The sequence below is a fragment of the Lycorma delicatula genome, chromosome 1, assembly GCF_047948215.1.
Source record: "Lycorma delicatula isolate Av1 chromosome 1, ASM4794821v1, whole genome shotgun sequence".
Classification (NCBI taxonomy): domain Eukaryota; kingdom Metazoa; phylum Arthropoda; class Insecta; order Hemiptera; family Fulgoridae; genus Lycorma; species Lycorma delicatula.
The window spans coordinates 284824724-284846728 of NC_134455.1; the positions used below are offsets into that span (position 1 = coordinate 284824724).

Consider the following 22005-nt stretch of genomic DNA (forward strand, 5'->3'; position numbering starts at 1 on the left):
ATTCACTTCCATCATTACAAAACAGCATCATAAATAATAAACAGAGCACTGCCTTAACAAAGCGAATTAGTGCAAGTTTAAATTTTCTGATTTCCTTAGTGTAATTAAGGATATTAGAAAAATAAACATTTTCAGCTGTTCCATACTTATTTCAGTTAGGGTCGACAAAAAAATTATTTAAACAAATATACTGCTAGTTGTTTTTAACATGAAAAGAGGAAACACATAATCGTAATATACAATTTTACATTATAAAAATTGATAAGTGTTTATAAAACAACCTGTTCACGTTATATACCGCATAACGATTGCGATATACCGCATAACGAAACTGATATAAGGTGAATCAAGTGATTTTAATAAGGCATCGGAAAGAAAACAAATTTGAGGTAATAAATTTTTCTACATTTTTCATTCGTTTTTAAAGAACATGAAATAACTGACGCTTTTCTTCTACTATGATCTGTAAGTACGCTAATTGAATTAAATATCAAAAGAATGATTCGCATAGAACAAAATTAGTCAAGACATGTTACTTATATTCATCAATATGCATGGATGAATAAAGGTATAAATGATTCATGATTATATTATTTTGACACGCATTTAGAATGAATGATAATAATAATAACATATTTCATTTAGGTGATACTTTTTGAGCCACAAGTCATTGTGGATGAACGGGCTTGAATAAATATCCCTTCTACGCTTCGTCGATCATCTTATTTATAAATAGGTAAAAGACAGTTTCCAGATAAAAATTACTGATTAAAATGTTAATTAATTAGAAAGGTTTTATAGTTATGTTTATTAAATTAGATAATTGTACCTTAATTCTTAAGAATATTATAAGAATACTCCTTACAGTTTATAGCCTCTCTCTTGGAATACAAGACTTTAATTAACATTCTTTCATTGCTCGCATTTTATACATGCCGAAGTCGCATCGACAATTATCATAAAATTAATTTAAAGTGTTAAGAAGTTTAAGAATGATAAGAAATTTATTTTTTTCCTAACTAGCTCATAATTTAAATAAATGATGTAAACAGATCGGAAAATTTAAATATATATTTTAATTGCAATGAAGTATAAGGTCGATTGTAAACTTTACTCTACAGCAATAGACCAATTAAAATTAAAACTATTTAATAAACACAAAGCCGACGATAAATTTCCACTGCGGAGACATCGATCCAAGAAACGTCTGATAATAAATTATTTTTTATAACCATCAAAATCATGTTACTTTATCCCCGTGGTAGGATTAAAGTTGCTAATATGTTGATTTAATAATAAAACTTTTAGCCAATAATAAGGCGGTTTTCTAAAATTAAAATAAAATAGAAAAAATTTACGGTAAGAAATCGTTTAAAAGCAAGACACGGATTTTTTTTTCATAAGGATAAAAGAAACAATAGGGTTAATAGGCCGACAGTCAATACTCGCAAAAACCTACAAAAGAAAAACAATTCCTAGTAAGATAGTGCAATGTTTATATTAACGTGCCATTAATCCGCTAATAAGTGTAGGTATTTAAATCATTACACTGCTTGGGGTATTTTATACAATAGGCAATAGACTATTTTCAACAGACGGGCAACCGTAAATAAATATTGTTTATTGTTCATCAAACCAATTCTAAATTTAATTTTAATTAACTACTTTAACGCAGCTGAAATTTTATAGACATTTAACTCTTCTATTATAAAGTAGTTGTTATACCTGTACAAATATATATATATATATCTGGAGGAGAGAAGAACGGATGACCAATTAAAATAGCAAAATAATCTAAACATTAAGGATATTTAATTTTTGTCGTGGTTTAATACTTTTTTAATAGATTTTATATCTGAAATATATTTTGAATAAAAACATTTCATTAAACCACTATTTACCATGTCACAGCCCATCGTCAAAATTTGAGGAATATATTTAACAAAACTTTCGGAAAAAAGGATGCACTTTCACTTTATCCACTTTTATTTTTATTTGTTTAAAAATTCGTATCCCAGCTAATACCACCAATAAGATATCTTAATAAGATTAATTTTGATGATAGCGGCAGAAAACAAACGTACACGTGCAAAAGTATAAGTTCACGCATTTTAAGAAAGTAAAGTTGTACATAAACCTTGCAGAATGCTACCTTTAAAGAGATTAGAATAGTCAGTACATCTACAAAATGGCTTTTATTTATTTATCAACGGCTTCTACAAAAATATAAGTTAATATATTCTGTTAATGCAAAATATATATTAGGATTTTTACGCGCTGTCTTTTTTTCACACAATAAGAAACAATTAACTTATAGTATGTTGCTTACACTTTATACTGTAACAAGTTAATTCAGTCACTCAATCAATAAAGAGTTGTCTGATTACTTATCGTAACCTAACTGAGAATTAAATGTGAAATTAACATTTTCTTTAAAATTTTTAAATATCCTAAGTAATATTAAAAATATACGAACGGATTTTTTTTTTAAAAGAGAATTTATAATTAAAATTCTATTTTAATAAATATGAGAAAGTTGTGATACAAAACTAAGAATTCCGTTCGCTCAATTTTTAGAACACATTTATTATATACAAGTACATTTTTTCTTAAATTAGGTTTTATAACAAAATTAACTAGTTTTAAGTTAATTAAATATGACGTTCGGTTAGCATTACTGAACAAGGTACACAGTCCCAAACCTTCCTGATCAAGTTACCTGTTAAGCTAAACAGACAAGCTTATCCATTAAGACCAATCAACCTGACAATTCGTTATTTCCTATAAAATACTAATAAGAACTATAAAAAATGTATCTAAAAGAGGCACGTATGTGTGAGTATACGCGTGTGCTCATCAAAGAGATATAAAATTGATCTGTATGGAATACACTTTGCACTCATGAAATAAGATTAGAACCAGTAATGGTCCAGTTATACAATTATCCTGGTTATAAACAATTTTACAAGAATATCATTTGTCACAATATTAAGTTAAAAAAAAAAAAAATAAACAAAATGAAAAGCAATAAACTGCCGTCACTAAATTTCTAACAGTTAATTCGAATCTAATAGATTAATAACCGGCACAAAAAAACCACTGAATTTGAATGACATACTTTTAAAAAAACTGCATAGCCATTCTATTAAACATTTAGGGATAATTTTCGAAAACGTAATTTAATCTTTACCCATTTTTAGAGCAAAACTATTACTTTTTAACGGCTTTACGGTACAACTAAAAAAAAATTCAGTTCTCTTTTTTTGACTTTGAGCATAAACCACTGAACACACAGTTCATTCAAGTAGAATGTACTTCATCAAAACAAGCGAGAGTAAGAAAGAGAATAGAGGGATAGAATTAAAACCTGATGAGTATTTGAATAATCAAATCTCATTAAAATACAATTACAATTACATTTATTTCAATAAATATAAAAACGAAAAGCATGTAGAAAACTAATGTATTACAATACTTTTGTTGATATCCCTTTTTTCAGAAATAATTAATGAAAACTAAAATCATTTTTATTATCTGTTTTTAATGACAAAAATTAAACAACACGATTAAAATATTATAAGGTGGTAAATATTTGGAAACAAGTAAATAGCCACATGTAGGTTAACGCTAAACCAAACCGACCGTATTGTGTACACTTTCTTCTAAATGAAAAGCACATATACTTAAACTAAAACAAAAAAAATTTAGTAGTGGATTCTTACAATACTCATTACTAAATCTGATATAATTATTTTAAAGTATTATAAGTGCAAAGTAACTAAAATCACACACACCCTTTCCCAACATCATTAATCGGGAATACATTGTTTACCACAAATTTCTATTCTTGTCATAAACATTAAAATTCATTAAAACATCACTAAATTTATTTCAAACTAAACTTGTATTTTAAAACATCCTACAAATCTAATCAAACTTCACCGCTATTAATTTTAACTAATAAGACCCCAAGAAGAAATGAGGGGTCAAACCCTTAACACTACATTAAGCAAAGAAGATCTAACTTATTGGACATGAGATTAAAGACCGACAAAGGTTTATTGGTAATTAAAAAACGTTGCTTACAATTATTAGATTGTACTACCAAACACACAAATAATCATATTACTAAACGATGTGATGGAATTTACCACTAGCAGCACGGTAGTAAAAAATTATTGACTTAACTTAAATTGTTACAACCTTATCCAAGACTACGTCGCATCGATTCAGTTACGACTTACTACTATCACGTATTGTTGTGCAAGGGTTATTATCACACTATATTCGACTATGACACACTTATATAATATACATTCAATCACACAATAATTGACACTCACTTAAGAGATGTCCGTTTGTTTTATGTTTGCCATCGGTGAGAGAAGTGCTAGGAACCACTGTCCGGACACCATGTGCTACCTGACGGCGGTCTTCCGAACACGGCAGCAGATCGCTCCATTGAACACACCGGTCCCAACAGCCACCATTACCTTCACCGCTCATCCCATAGACACAAACCACGCGGCGGCTCGCACGTCACTGAACCGCTGAATGCTGACCGCTCCCTCACCGTACAACAACCACCTGCCACCAGGCCGCGCTCTTGTCTTTGACAGGTGGCAAACAATTCTCGACCGCACCACTCTGCACGACGCAGAGGCAACAGTAACAGTGCCGGTGTACAGTTAATCGACGTTATAAAGTACTTAAAAACCTCAAGATAACACTACGTTTTCACGAGTCGCATTATTACTGTAACTGTACTACAAATAACATTAACGAATGTAGTTTACGTTTAAATAATTGCCGCATATCCTACTATACATAAAACTTACTTCTTTATTTTTTTCTGCACAAATAACTGCTCACATAATATCTATGAAAGAATGAATCCGACACTACAATTAAATTAAATTACATATTCCATACAAATTAACTTCCTGTTTCTACGTTACAATTAAGTAGTGACTGTTCTTGCTTCTATTTTTTTTAATCATTATTTTTTAATAGAATAGAATAAATAGAAGAGTAATAGTTACAGTATTAAAGTAATTATCAAAGAAGTAACTTCTTGACAAGATATCAATTACAATTTTATTTCAACTTCAAACTTTAAATCTAATTCCCATCATTTCTCTCATAAAATCAGACTTTCTTTAAATCTAATTTACTTCTTCAAATCTAATTTTTATTTCATGGGACACATTTATTGCAGTTCAGATCAAACGCAAGTAAAAAAATTAATTACATTTTTCAAGTATTTTCCTAGTTATAGTAATAATGGAGGTTTCCTCAAGGTTCATTTTTTTAGGGGAATCGACTACTGTGGTCATTAGCCCGTTCCCACATCAAAAAACGGAAAATTACTTTCCCACACTGATAAAATCACTAACGACATAGTCTAAATACTAGTGTTGTCATGACATATCGTTCAAAGATAGACTTATCGAAGGATAATAAAACCCCAAATAAACACAAGATGACAAAGGTGTAAATGGCCCTTGCCATTTAAAAACATTTAAATTATTTTTTTTTTTGTCTTCAGTCATTTCACTGGTTTGATGCAGCTCTCCAAGATTCCCTATCTAGTGCTAGTCGTTTCATTTTGTTATACCTCCTACATCCTACATCCCTAACAATTTGTTAATTTAAAATTAACACACTAAACAACAATTGAAAATAAGTTAAAAACTCTAAAAGCTAATTCTAATCGTTTATAAGCCATATAAACTAATTTCTTTGTCAATTTTATCGTCTGGATTTACCCTTAAATCTTCTTCTTCCATCTTCCTGAAGGCCTCTATGTCGAACTCCAGAGTATCTGAAGCCTCAGAGATGGTTCCTTCTGATCCTCCGTAGTAAATCACTGACGACCTCCTGCTGCCAGCATCAGAAGATGCAGATTCCGATGGTGGGGTCAGCAGTGCATCAAAGTTGAGACTCAATCCACTCCCAGCGTTTGGGGAAGGCAAAATGCTCGCCCTCTCGTTTAAAGCCCTCTGTGTTTTCGGAGGTTCCATTAATGGTATTTCAATTATTTTTCCTTTTAACATCTTTATTTTCGGCTTCTCAAATCCCTGGATGGGGGTTTCTCGAAACTTTGATTTGGGTTGTATCTGATTCATATTTTCTCTGAGCTTTCGCTATATTTGATTTCATGTTAGAACTGGTCGAAGAACCAATCCTTTATGGAAAAGAAATCTTTATTTCAGTAACATCCACCTTCCTTGTGCAGCAGTTTATAACTCGTTTATTTAACTGGCTTAGTTTTCAATTTTTCGTTAATAATGCGTTTGAGCTTCATGACTAACGCTGGTGCCAGTTCAGATATCACGTCTCCTGTTTTAAAAGAGACTGCAGCAACCTGAGCAAAGGACGCAGTCTTTGGCGATCTTCTAGTCACGATTCTTCGCATCGTTGTAGCTGACCTTCTGTATACGGCCTTCACTTTCTGGATAGCTACTTCTTGTTTATAAACTGGACAGTTACGCGATCTGGCTGAGGTGTGTTCATGGCAACTGACGCATAGAGGAGGGTCCCTGCACGAGTCATCAGGGTGCAACGGCTTACCAAAAATGTGTTTCCTTGTACATCGAGTTGCTGTGTATCCAAATGTCTGGCACCCAAAACACCGCAACGGAGTTGGGATGAATGGACGAACATCAAATCGATGAAAACCTGGTTTTACCTCTCCGGACACTTGGGTCGGCTGAACGTTAGGTCATGCGACACGGAAGGTACAACTTCTACATTGCGTCATGTGTTCAATTATCCACATACAACAACTCCTTGTGGATGAAGCACATTAACTATTTCTTCTTCTGTGCAATTTAGTAGATCCTTGCACACAGCAACGCCCTTGGAATTATTTAAAATAATATGTGGAACAACTTCAATATCGATGAGTCCCACCTTCTTTACTCTGAATACCTGCTATACCATTCAAGAACTAAAAAATATGATCATTAGAAAATACTTTACACAACAGTTTTATAACTAGGAAATACTGTGGAGAGTCTTCTTTGATCTGCAGAAGGCTTTTGATATGATGTTATATGGCGTTATGGAACAATGATTCAATTACATGAATGGGGCATTTGCAGCAATCTGTCGGTACTACTGGGCAACTACATAAGTGACCAAACATTTCAAATAAGGGTTTAAAATGAGTATTCATCAGAAAAAAGACTGGAAAATGGCACACCATAAGGCTCACCATTCAACAGTACCTTGTTTACGATTGCTATCAATAAACTGATATAGTCATTCCAGGAGAAATCAGCAAAAGCATTAAGTTGATGATAATCATCAACGTAATTGGTAATCACGTATCCCAGTAATAACAGTGTTGTGGTGAAGTATAAATTGCATTGAGGATTAAATGCCCTTAATGAAGTTGCAAAGTATAACAGATTAAAATTTTCACTAGAGAAAATCTGTTGTGTACATTTCTGTGGGAAGAGGACTCTTCATTGTAATCCTGTTTTGAACACTGAAGACTATCCTAATTAGTATAAAGATAATATACACTTTTTAGCTATATTATTAAATAAATCCCTTACTTGGGGACTGCACGTACAGGATTTGAGTGTTAGATGCAAGAAAGCCCTAAACATTATTAAATGTTTATTGATGGCATTTATCAAAAAGCACTTACATGGCTTTGCCATCTGTAAGTGCATTGATTAGATCTTTCTTATAAAAATATAAAAAACCAGATATCCATTCTATATGTATTAAACTGAATGGGACAGTAACGCGCATTTGTATGAACTCTAGGGCATGCTTTTATCTCAGGAAATGAAAGCACACCTTTCAGAATAGTAATAGCACATAGTAAAAGCACAACCTTTCAGAATAGTATTAATTTTTCAGAATGCAAACTATTTTTCCTATCTGAGTGGTAGAGGTTAAAGATTGTCCAACAATGACTATCAGAACCATGTGGAGTAATGTATTGAGAAGAGTGAACACTAAATTAAATGCAATTAAAATTACTCCAGTTAAATGGAAGAGCAAAACGAAACTGACTTGCTGGAAACAAGTGGTGTTGACCAGACTTAGAATCGGTCACACGTGAACAACAAATTCATATTTGTTAACCAGAGAAAGAAGACTAATGTGTACTGCATGTAAGAAACCTCTTACTGTTAAGCATCTACTGTTATGAGTGTACAATATCCTTACAAAGAGAGGTACAGATTAAGAAACAGTATTACTGCTAATTTAGGAAATAGCAAAAGGAAAAGTAGTTGCTTACCAAAAAGCTAGCAGATTACTAACACGTTTATAGTAAGCTTTCGATGATAGTCAGTATCGGTTATGCTTGTCAAAAAATATCCCAATAATTTATTATTAAAACAACATACACATGAAAGATAAAACAAAATGCAGATGTATTAACAAATTAAATTGAACAGAAAAAGTTTTCATGTTTTTTTGTAATCTGTATTTATGAAATTTATACATCAATTAAATGATTAAGAAGTAAACAAAATTAAAGTGTGACTCATATTTTAAACTTAAATTAGATTTTTCAAAAAAACAATTTCTTTTTAATTAACTGTGTTTAATTTCTGTAAAAATTGTGATCAAAATTCAGTAATTTTTTTGTTGATATTTTTAAAAGTATTATCAAGTTTTAATTTGCTTAAGAAATCATTTATAAAAGAGCTTTTTATGCTCCAAAAAGTTTATATTGTATTATTTTAAATGTTAATCATGTTCTTTCTTTTGATTTTATCTTTGTTTTTATACAGTTGATAAGGAAAACTCTTTTTTGCTTCCTTGTATGAAGTAAAGGAAGTATTGTGATTTATGTATATTTATGTATATTTCAATGGAAATATACATTTTGATCATTCCTGAATCCATTTTAACTAGTTTTGGCATGATGGCTGTATGTATGTATCTCGCATAACTCAAAAACAATTAGCCATAGGATGTTGAAATTTTGGGTTTAGGACTGTAGTAACAACTAGTTGTGTTCCTCCCCTTTTGAATGCAATCAACTGGACCAGAAGTGTCCAAAATAGCCCAAAATCCCTAAAAAATTGGATATTTTCTTAACTGCAGTAATAAGCCCTCATTGAAACCTTTTCAACAATATATCATAAGTCGTACTTATTTTCATGGGTTCCACAGTTATTGCCAAATAAAATTTTAATTAATGAGACATTTGTATCTTACAAAGGGGAAGGGTTCATCGATTCAAAATTTCAACATCATCTCCTTTTTCTTTTTTTAATTTAAATTTATTAATCATTATTAACCTCTGATTGTAAAAGCGTTTTACAATATGTAATAATTCAATAACAATAAAAAAAAAATAAAAAATATCAGAAGTTATTAATGAAATAAATATTTATTCCTTTTCATTAAAAAAAAAAAAAATTGTATATGTAATAGGCGTACAAGGAAGTCCACATCAGATTTTTTTTTAATTTGCCTATGGAGAGTGATCAATTCTTTAACAATGTTTTTCCTACGCTTCTCTTTGTAAGATTCCCTTTAGAATCCTTAAACATGCTTCCTTGGTTTTATTTTTTCATTGCTGGTGCTTTAAATAAAAATTATTTTCTGTTTTTTGCTGTAAAAATTATCTAATTTATATTTCTTTACAAAATGTTCATAATTACTTACTTTACACTGTGGAAATGTTATTTTCTTGGGCTGTGTATGATTGCTAGATTTTTCAACTTTGCTACCTGACTCAAAAGATGTAAAACTGATAAATTAGCACCTTTTATGATCCATTTGTCTCAAACAAGTTATTCACTAAGCAAGTATGCGACAATCAATGAAATGCTGCGCCCATTTTGTAGATGTTGTTTGTGGATACAATATTTGCCTAATAAGCCTGCAAAATACAGGATAAAAATGTATGCATTGTACAATGCAAAAAAATTTTATACTAACGAATACGAAATCTACTGTGGAAAACAGCCAGATTGGCCGTAAAATGTTTCAAATTTGTTTATTGATGTGGTGAAAAGACTAGTCCAGCCAACTGAAAACACAAAACGTAATATTATAACGGATAATTATTATACACCAGCATAATGTTTGCATTGTATTTACTGATGAAGAATTTAACTCTTTAGAAATTCTTTGAAAAAACAAAACAGAAATTCTGCCAGAATTTATGACCAGCAAAACCAAAGAAGTTAGTTCTTCAATGTATGATTATCAACCAAACAAAATTCAGCTTTCACATGTAACTCATAAAAATAATGCAGTAGTATTATTATCTACTATGCATGACACTGCAATGTAGATGAAAATAATAAACCAGAAATTATAAATGATTGTAATTCTACAACAGGTGGTGGGATACTGCAGACAGATTGTGTGCCTCCTATTCAGTGTCAAGAATTACAAAACTCTGGCCTTGTGTTGTATTTAAAAGCATTTTAAATATAGCTGGGATAAATGCGCATGTATTGGTACTGCTTCAAAAAACTGGTTGAAAAAAAGAAACAAAGAATTTTCCTAAACATTTTATCACTGCTATTAACAAAGGAACACAACATACAACAGCTAAAATTCTTATACTTTCAAATGACATTTCTGTGTTTCTCAAAGCTAATTCTGTAACATTTCTTTAATTAAATTTACAAAAACGGGAAAAATCGTTTTAGTAATAAAACTAGGTAAACTCTCTGAAGTAACTTTTTATTTTGTATTAGCTTAGAATTACATCCAACAACAAGTTTTCTATAGTTACGCTGGTATTAATGGTGCAAACAATAATAAATAATAACAGCCTTCATAACAATAAATATCACTAATAATAATAGTAGTTATTTAAGAGGAGGCCTTTTTCTTTATGGAGGCTGAAGACCCCGAGGTGCCTGAGCAAGTCAGTACTTTACCTGGATTTGGGTGCTCCAGAATTTTGGTGGCTGCAGATTCTTTTTCAAACTAAGAATCTATTCTTTTGTTTCTGGCCATGAAGCAGGACTGGCGCGCACTAGTAGATGTGGTAGCAGCATGTCTACTGTCAATTACTTGCTACAATAATGCACAGGCCTTGGATGGTGTGTTGGTTACTGAGTCCACAACTAGCTTCCTAAAACAGCATTCTTTTGAGAACAGGAATGGCTGCACCCCAATACAGTCAACTGGTGAGCGACTATCTGGATTGTTTTTTTCTGTATAGAAAGTTGCTCCTGATTCTCAGGAGTCCTCCACCCCCTGTGGAACATGGTTGGAAGCGGTTGAAATGGACACTCGAAAATAATACCATTCTTTACCGCTCCTGCTTACAAATTACAACAGTGGAAACTGATATAAGACCATACAGTGTGCAGTTGAATAGGGTTATGGTTGACAGTACTCCACAATTTCAAACTAAGATTGTTCAGAACATTCTTTATCAATGTAGATAATTGTTTGTTGCTGGTCAACTGCCTATGGATGTATGGTGGCAAACAGGCAGCAAATGTTATGGGAACTCGGATAGGTGAATAATTCATTTAATGATGAAAGGAATACTTCTGAAATCATCAATGTCAATAATTCATATTAGTGACATATATGACATCTTTGAGAACAATTTGATGTAGTAGATGCCACAAGAAGACCTCGTATACTGAGATTCACAAGTGTACTAAAGAACTTATGTGCTGACATGTAAATGATTTAATAACTGGCAAGATGCAGGATACAACATTTGTAAAGGAGCTACATGACTTGTTTTACATTGGTGCCCCAATTTTGACACATGGAAATGGCCAGTGCTTCAAGAGACCTACAGTAAGGAAGGTGTTTTCCTTTACAACATGTGAAAGATGTCTGTATGGAAAGTTGATAAGCTGAGAAGGCAGATTGGTCAGTTAAGGGACTTTTCAAAGACCAATAACCCTGGGGAAAGATTTCTAGTCTGTCAGAAATCATAATTTAATCTCACAGGAGTGCAAAGAATGGAACCGGGGCTGAGATCTTCAATTTCCTAAAGCAATATCTTTGGTGTTGACTTGTAGAACACTGGCTACAAGATAAGCAATCTTAGGCAAGACAGAATCATGTTTAGTACTAATCAGGCTGAGCTTTTTAAGAGGTTTTAAGTTCTATTTCAATAGCATAGTAAAGAGAATTTTGCTCCTAATAGGGAAGCTATATTCGATTATTGGGAAATAATATGGTCGGAATCTATCACTTCTTGCTGTGGAGAATTGGAACTGTAGGGAGAAGTAACCGAATCCCATTTATGTTTGATTATGTGATCACGCCTCTGATTTAGGTTGTGCTGACAGTAAGGATATAATTGGAAGACACTGGATATCGATGGGATGCAGAGCTTTTGTACAAGTTTTTTTAAATGTGCATGCAAGACTTGCAAAGATTTACTCTCAAATATTTTAGGAAGCAGGTCTAATGCCAGAGATGTTTATGAAAGTAGTAGCTTATTTGATCCCAAACACTGTTCCTGCATCGGATAACTAATATAAATAAATTCCTATTACCTGTCTTTCTACTATTTATAAGATATTAACATCTAACCCCAGTACGAAGACTGATGAACTTCTGGAACGACAGTGGGTGATAGTGGATGAGCAAAAAGATTGTTGCAAGGGTGGTAGGAATGGCAAGGAGCAGTTGGTCATTGATAGTCTAAGGTTGCAAAAAAGAGGAAAATCAGTCTGCTATACAGTGTATATTGATTATCTGCTATATTGATTTCAGGATTGCTCTTGACTTGGTGCCACACTCTTGGCTTTTGGAAATGCTAAAGCTGTAGAAGATCAATCCGGTCATTATTGGCAGCATGAGGCGAATTATAGGAATGTGGCAAATATTTTTTCAGCTGTCTGCTGTGAATAAAGCTCCAACTAGCACTGGAGCACTGGTGATGTAAAGACATCTTCCAAAAGATTGTTCAAACTGATGTCTTAAGTTCCCTTTGGTTTTGCCTGGCATTGAACCCATTATCCAAACTGCTGAAATCTATTAAACAGGGCTTCCAGATGGACCAATATATTTTGTTACGTCATATATGTTGATGATATAAAGCCTTTTTCCAGCTCTCAAGAAGGTTTAAGGGGGACTTGTTAACCTGGTTGAATGGTTCAGTGTGAATGTACACATGGGTTTTGATCTGGACAAATATTGGGTTAATGTCTTATGGAGGGGCCAGTGGTTGCAAATTGAGAGGTGTGAAGTACTTACAATGGGTGCTCCTGGTTTTTTGACATGCACAGTTTTCATGACATACATGGTTTTCATGCTATGGAGTGTGACGAAACTTAGTAATATCTTTGTTTTTTGCAAGATGTGGGATTGAACCATTGTCATGCAAGAGAAAACTGTAACATCTGACTTCAAAGGTCAAGTTAAGGCTGTTGTGAGTTCCCAGTTGAATGGCATTTATAAAGAAAAGGCAATGAACATATTTGCAGTTCTGCTTGTTACATATAGTTTCAGTTTCGTAAAATGGACAAAAATCTGGAGGGACTAAATCGAATTATGCATGTGATGTTTGCAAAGTTCTGTGTCCACCATCTAAGGAGCTTGGTTGAGCAGTTCAATTTATCGACGAAGAAAGGTAGTTGTGGATCGATGAATTCCTTGTGCTACATGCAAAACAACTGCAGAACCTCAGGGATTTCTTTAGAGAAAGGAGCATCCTTAGCATACTCCACAGATAGGTAGGTGGTAGTAGGAGGTGATATTCATAACTCCACTACAGCTAAATAAGAATGATTTCCAACCCTTGGCTGAGGCACGAATTGATGAGAAGATGTGTATGGTTAAAGAGGAAAAGAGCTTCATGGCAGATTCATTGTGTGCTTTATGGATGTGGAGGTGGACGACTATGATGCTTCCTTTCGATGGCTGGAGAATGTAGGGGTATTTGCTGAAACTAAGGGCTTTGTATTTGCCACACAGAATCGGGTCATTAGCACCCTCAGTTACAGAAAGCATATAGTGAAAGATCCTATGGTTGAATCAGACTTATGCCATCTCTGTGTCAAAATCAGTGAATCAACTGAACATGTGTCTATTGTCAGGTTTTGGCCCCAAGAGCCAAATCATAAATCATCACAATACTGTGGCCAAGATACTACATCAGGATATAGCTATGGACCTAAAGATTCTTGAAGATTCAGTCTTGAACATTTGCTGTATTCTTCTATTTGTACTTGAAAAAGCAAGATACCGTATCTATTATGATATACAATTCTCACAGATAAGTCAGGGAATATAACAGGCCTGACAATATAATAACTGACAAACAGGAAAAGATTACCTGGTGATAGATATTGCTATTCCACTGGCAAACAACTTGAGGAAAATGTAGTGAAATGAGTGAAAATTTAGTGAAGTACAGAGATTTCGCAGATCAAGTGAAGGAGATCTGGAACCTGAAAGAGGTATGTATTATTCTCCAATGTAATTAACAGCTTGTTTTGCACATGGGGTAGTTATCATCTCATATCTTTATAATAGTGATCCAGTCTAGACACAATAGTATCTTTTCAAGCCTTGCCATGGCAGCCAGCTGAATTGCTGAAAACTGGTGGTAATCCATGCTGACGGTAATAAAAATAATTTGCAACACTACTACAAAAAATTAAATGACTAGGTCAACTGATATTATTTACTTTAATTATCACAATATTTAATTAAGTGTTTTTGGTCCTAAATAATTTAATACAATAAATTTTGAAAACATACTAATCTATGAGAAATATTTAAAATGCGTTTCCTCTGCAGATTGGCAGTGCTAACTTTAGGTAATATCTGTTTATAACATTTTTTGCCATTTTTGGTGGTATATATGCAGATACATCAATTACATGCCTTTTCAAGTCATCTATGTTAACAGGTTCTTCTTTTGTATACATTAAGTTTTAGGTAACCACAAAAATGATCTAGAAAGACAACAGATCTGCAGACCATTCTATTAACCTACGACCTACCTAATGATCTGGAAGTGTTTAATTAAATAATAATGTGGTGGCACCCCATCTTGATGAAACCACTAGTTAACTGATTGATGTCCAAATGTTTCTTGGATATTTAGTAAAATCCTATTGGCTAACAAGTTGCAATAAGCATCTTCTGTAGGATTTCATCTAAATAAAAGGCCCTATAATATGATTACAAATGATGCATGCATAAACGATTACTTTCTCAGGGTTCTATGTATTATCCTCTAACATCCATCTGGGATTATCATTGCTCCACTATTGATAGCTATGCCTATTCACACAACCATTTACATGAACATAACTTCAGTATAAATAATAATGAATTTAAAAAAATCTGCGTCCAAGCCTATTTTTGCATTAAAATATCACAAAACCAAACATGATGATCAATAATTTCTTTTGAAAGCTCTTACACAAGGTGTTATGTATAAGGAAGAAAATTATTTTTTGTTAAATGAAAAAAACTAATGTCATGTCAGATAACACATTCCCAAATCGTTAAATGGTCTTCAACAAACATTTAAATTTTTGGTCATTAGGGGCAGTTTTGGTCTCTTCAGTGCTGATTTCTTACAGTGATGGTTTCTTCAAATTGTTATATACGTTCTGGTCACAGTTGATTTACTTTTTGGTTCTCCATTTTGAAATCTATTATTAAATAAATCACATACTTCTTGTTAAGGCTGTATTTTATCATCATACCAGTGCATAATTATCAGAATAATTCTTTTAGTTTCACTTAGAAGATGTATTATTATTTGACAAAACTAAATGAATAAACAAAGATAATAAAAGTTAAATTTGCACTAGAGATTTGTTAATCTGCTGAAGTATAATAGTAAGGAATATAGTATGCACATAGCCAATTATATATTGTTACCACATGCCTAATTTATATCGGCGGGCCAACACGGTATAGCAACTCAGATGTGAGTTGGTGCAAAGTATACGGACGTGCTGATACAAACATCACTACCGCCACGCAGATGACAGCGCAGTTCTCTCACCACCCTCAGGCTCCAATAAAAGAGCGTACACAAGAGTGAATTTTTAATTCATCATCGACCACCACCCGAAGAAGACCAAGAAGAAGAAGATGGAAGAAAACAGAAGAAGTTCTCTGGCTGCCTCAACGTGGGTCCTCCCGGCGGACGCCAACATTATCGCCGGACCAGCAGAGGCCAGCGGCTCAGGGAGCCGCTGGACGCGGGCACTACCTTCCTGCTCCAGCTCGCCGGGATTCAATCACCCTGGCCGGTGGACTCAACAGAAGTAGCCGGCTCAGCATGGGATCGCTCAGGGAGAACCGCCTCGGTCGCGCCGGCAAAAAACGACCGACGCCGACCCGCATTGCGGGCCTCTGGGGGCCACCACTGCCATGTTGTAGTGGGAACCCAACTGCCTCTGAGGGAAAGCCCGGGCTGACTTAAATGGACGAGCCGCAACTTCCCGACTTCGCCGGAGACCAGCTTCTGGACCCAGCAGTTCTTCTCAGAGCTAACGCTAAAACGGCCCTTTTCAGTGCCACCACAAGGTAATGAATTACGAAACATCGAAGCCATTCGGCGACAACAGCCCTTCTAGGGGTTACCATAAGGTTAGTAATTACAAAGAGCTGTCGCAGCCATTCGACGACAAAAACGGCCGTTTTCAGTCCTATCATAAGGTTAGTAAGTGCCACGTGCCATCGAAGCCATTCAGCGACAATATATAATATATATATATATATATATACACTTTTTTTTCCTGCTCAATAACAGTTATAATTACAATCGGCTCTCCTGCGGAGCCATAAGTAAGTTCTCTGACAAAAGCACGTGATAAGGAAGTCCTTAAATATTCCTCAAAATAAGTAATATATAATAGATAGTTGCAAGTAAACTTAAAGTCCAATATGAAATTTCACGCTCAGCTATAAATAACCAACCATTAATTTCCGCACCATATGGTCCACAAAACAAATATTAATAACAAATAAAAAAGAAAAAGAAAGAGAAGTAACAAGAAATTAAATACAAAACCACTAAAATTGACGATATTAGATTCCAGACTGTTACGCAGACCCTAAGTCGAGTAGACTTAGGTTGAGTCATGGGCATGTCTCAACCGTCTGACGTCTCTGCTGTTATCGAGTAGATTAATTGCAAAGTGGTTTACGTGATTCTCAAGCCTCTGAAGGTATTTGACATTGCGCTGTTGTGCAGTCTCATGAACCGACTAGAGCTCCAGCTAATTGTGAATCTCATCATTCCGCGTGAACTACGGCGCTTCGGCAATTCCCCTCGTTAATTTGTTCTGGAATCATTGCATAATTTGTAGGTGCTGCAAGGCTAGGCCAGGGTCTTCATTAACGGCCAGGATAGCAGTGTCATCGGCGACAATGCAATCATCCAGGACCGGTATGTCCGCAGCGAATATGGAATACACAACACAGGGCCCAGCAGAGAGCCTGAGGGACACCCAATCTCAAAGAATCTTGAAAATTCCTCATTACATTTCACCTGAGCAAAATGCCCCTTAAGGTAATTCCGCAAGACTAGGAAGTAGGGTTGAGGAACTTGTAGCTTTAACTTGTAAAGCAAGCCAGGTATCCATACCTTATCAAAGGCTTGTTGGATGTCTAAGAACACCGCCGAGCAGAATTTCTGCTCCTCCAGTCACCCACTGATGACTCTGTAGGACTGTTCGATTGTGGAATGGCCACACCTGAACCCAGACTGATGGTCCGGAATTATCCCCTTACTCTCCAACACTGGCTTGAGCCTATGCAGCAGTAGCTTCTCAAACAATTTAGATAAGACCAGTAACAGGCTAATTCGTTTGTAAGAAGAAACTTCCTGTACAGGATTCCCTGGCTTCAAAATCATCACCACCTGCGACACATTCCATTCCGCTGGGAAGCAATACATCCGCAGAACAGTGTTAAACAGATTCCTGATGTACTCGATGGCTTTAAGGGGTAGCATGACAAGCATGTTGTGTGTCACTAAGTCAAAGCCTGGGGCCTTCTGTAATCGTCTTCCTTGGTTTACTAATTTCAGTATCTCCCTTGCATCGGTTTAATCAGGAAGCTGCTTGGTATCGGACTCTTAAGAATATATTTATTTAAAACTGAATTAAAATTAAGCAAAAGAATTATAATAAAAGTAAAAAGTTTTATGAGAATTAAACACCACAAAACTTTGTTCTTTCTTTTATTTTCTAAACTCAAATAATAAATCAAGAATAGTAAACTTTCAAAAATAAGTATTTTTTATTATAATTACATAATTATTAATACATGAGTTAAATACATAAGTCATGAAAATTATCTGCAAAAAAATAGTAATGTGAATGTTTTTTGAATTAAGGAAACAAAGCTAAAAAAAATATATTTTTTTTGATTGCATTAATAATAAGAACCTAATAAACTATCAGAATGTAATATAATAAAAATATAAAATTACAAGACCAGTAAACATAATTATTTGATTTTTTTTTTTATTAATAACAAATCAACAAAATTTAAATATTTTGATAAATCTATAAAATAAAACTTAATAATATTATTGTTGCAATTTAACAACCTAATAGAAAGGTCATTCATTACATAACATCTAATGAGAAGAAGAGTATCGCTATAATAAAAAAATATTAAATTACGTAATTGAATCGTTTGTATTGAAAACTGCACGAGTCCAGGTTTCTTCAATTTTGAGATATTGTCATTTTCCTTCTTAACATTAAGTAACACATGTTTTATCTGAAAACTGCATTACTCCCATTGCTCTTTATACAATAAAATGAATGAAAATGATATTGTTTGTTTTGAAAACACTAGTCCAGGACCTATGTAATTCTCAAAACTAACACTAGATTAGTGTTACTATTCTCTACGAGAATGTGCTAGTAGTTGTTTATAATTATTTGTCTATTGAGTGTTGAATGTTGTAAGTTTATTAAAGTATTTCTTTAGTTATTTTTATGAAGAATGTTATTGTTTTTATTAAATAATAATTTGTTCTATACAAAAAAGTGATAATGTTACTACCGATGAACTTTCAACATCTATAGCTAAGAAGAAGAGAGGACAAAGAAACATTGATGAGTATAAACAAACTTCCACAAGAATAGCTAAGGTGAATGGCATATGGATATATAAACTAAATAACAGAAATACAAAAAAAAAAAAATTAAAAATTAAACCGCAGAATAACATGGGAAACATAAAGCACAATATAAAATATTAAAAAACTTATTACAATAAATATTATAGATGTCTGACTTTAAGAATCAATAAACAAATATTCAATAACATCCTCATACTGTTTCCTAGACTATCTTGAATGTTAGTTCCTGATTTAAATTTCCGTCGCAATGCCGCAAAACAAACACAATCCACAAAGATGTGGTGTTCAAGCAGTCACAAACGGATCCATCGATTGATTCATTTAGGTGTCCATGTGTAAGAGTAGTATGCCATATTCGTAAACGAGGAATAACATTCCCCGTTTACAAATAGGCTATGGGTATTAAAAAAAAACAAAAACCTCTCTCTGGATTGAAGAGTTCCAAGGCAACACAACAGTGGAAGCTTGCGTATAGGCACTGTGGAAATGCAGCACTCCTATTTCCACTTGATATTATCGATAACATTTAATATCATAAGTCCTTTTTTTCTTTTGATTCTTTCTTTATACTTGTAATATATATAATGTCAGTAGCCATTCCCAAGTTTATATAAAAGATACAAAAATCTTTATATGGAACTGTGTACTTCACAGTTCCAGTGGTGTGGTGTTTGGCTGTTGTGCAAATGCACACATAGGAAGCTGCACGCAAGGCTGTGAAGGAAAGAGAACACTGTCACTCCCACAGTGCGGACCTCAGCATGCTAGTGGAAGTTAGTTTTATTTTACTCCACGTGTATATGGAACATTCCTTTTTTTGTTTACTTTTATAGTTTTGTCGGTAAAAGGAATATGAAAGCGAATTAGATTTTTTTTTTCAGTAGTGTTCAGAAGATGGTGGAAAGCAAGAGAACTCATTGATCGCCAATTATGTCCAAAACATGGTAGAAGGGTGAAAGAGAAAATAATTAGAAAAATTAATTATGGATTTGTTTCTGTGTACATAGAAATTTAAATTAAGCACCATTGGATTATATTGTTTTTAAGTGGACATTTTATTAAGTTAATATACAATAATTCTAAAAAATATCTGTATTGATATTTTATTATTTATTCGGTTAAACTGTGTACCATATTCTTGAATGTGATGAAGTGTAGAATTAGATTATTATTTTGCTACCAGCTATTCTATTTGATTAATTTTTTTGTTTTTTTTTTATTTTACAGAAAACTTTAACCATGGCCTTGAAAAGGCCCAGAAAAACATTTTCTGGAGCAGCTACCCCAACTAATTTTAGCTACGAGCCGCCACTGCAGCACAGTATCCTTGATGTATCGGGGATTTATTATCTACTGTAGCACCTTGGTGTCTTTCTCTAAGATAGTGTTAAATAGAATTACTAAAATCTGTAATAGTAACACGAGTAGTGAAAGATAGTCGGTTATATGCGTCTTTAACAGCGAAATCCCCAGATTTATATGTTCATTACCCGGGATTCCTTTCCTACACGGCTAGAGATCCCGCAGAAACTTACTTGTGTGTTGCAACAGTTTAACTCAGCAATTGCATTATTAACTTCAGTGACGATAGGATGTCAAATACAAATAGATATAATTCAAATCTTCTAAAGCTTGGAGTGCACTACACGAATCGCTATAAATAAGGCTGTAACGATTTAATGATATTCAAATTCATATTGATGATGTACAGTGCAGCATTATAGATACTTGTAATACCAGGTAAATAGAACATATAAATTTGGTCATTTACAACATAGGTGCATCCAATCTATGATCCATCCATGTATATTTGTATATTACTGCGTCGGTGTTTGTCTTGGATAGAATTTAGTAAAACATTTATATGGTGAAGTCATAATTAAAATTTAAGGAGTCCCCGGAGGATATGAACAGGTTTAGGTTGGGTAAATAGAAGGCATGTAAAAATTTAAAAGGTACAGTAAACACCGGGTATGGATACCCATTGGTGCTGTGTAACATGGATGGTTTTCATACTGTTGTTAATGAGGATTTGGGAGGACTGCTTAAAAAACCGGGTGATTTGATTGTCCTTTAAGATGGGTAGAGTAAAATGCTAGCAGCTGGTCATGTCTATCTTATAGCGATGACTCACCACAATCAACAAGTATGCTTGTTATGGGGCTTGATCTAAAGGCATCTGTAGCAAGATGAAAAAAAGCGTGGTATTCAGCAGCCAGCATCTTAAGCACGATAAGATGTGCTGAAGAGTAGGAAATGCAACTATAATCCAAACGAGACCGAACAAAAGAATAATAAAAATGCAATATACGTGATCAGTAGTCTCCCTGCTTGGTGTTGATAAGGACTCATAGCAAATCTAGAATTTTTAAACATCTAGCTTTTAACTATTTTATGTTTGACCCACATAAGATGACTATCAAAAGAGCAGATCTAAAAATTTAACATCAGGAGAAATAGCAATTGGCTCTCCATCGAGAAGGACTTGTGGAATGAAAGGATCCCATAGGCAAAAAAAGACTTAAATGTCAAATTAAAGAATATCTTAATATTATAAGCAAACTAGTACAAAAAAATTAGCTAAATATTAATTAATAAATATCAACTTTTATAGAGGTATAGTTCAGTTTTTATGTTTTCTAAATATTAAATATGAGATTTATGAATATGCTACCTTAAAAAAAAATCGTATTTAATGAACAAACAACATATAAAGAACATATTACAAGGGTTATTTTTTTTCAAGGTCCGATCAGTCGTGAAATAAAAACCCGCGCAAAAGTCGGATGAACTTTTGCGGATATGTGTTGCTCGGCGTCTCTAGTATGGCCTTCAATTACACCGCGTCATTTCGTTTAGTTCTGAACATGCAGCTAGCATGTAAACATGTCTACAACAATAGCATCTCCTGCCAAGTGTGAAGTGCGTGCGGCAATTCAATTTCTTCAGGCTGAGGG

General features: G+C 33.7%; 1 protein-coding gene across 2 annotated transcripts in view; it reads right to left on the reverse strand.

Moving 5' to 3' along the window:
* Positions 1-4622, reverse strand: part of LOC142332378 (calpain-1 catalytic subunit-like) — a 455312-nt gene extending 450690 nt beyond the window's left edge. For both annotated transcript variants that reach the window (XM_075378804.1, XM_075378795.1), the window contains exon 1: positions 4344-4622. In XM_075378804.1, the coding sequence (XP_075234919.1) occupies positions 4344-4506 (163 nt within the window). In that variant the 5' untranslated portion in view covers positions 4507-4622. The remainder of the gene's footprint in view (positions 1-4343) is intronic.
* Between the last annotated feature and the right edge of the window lie 17383 nt (positions 4623-22005).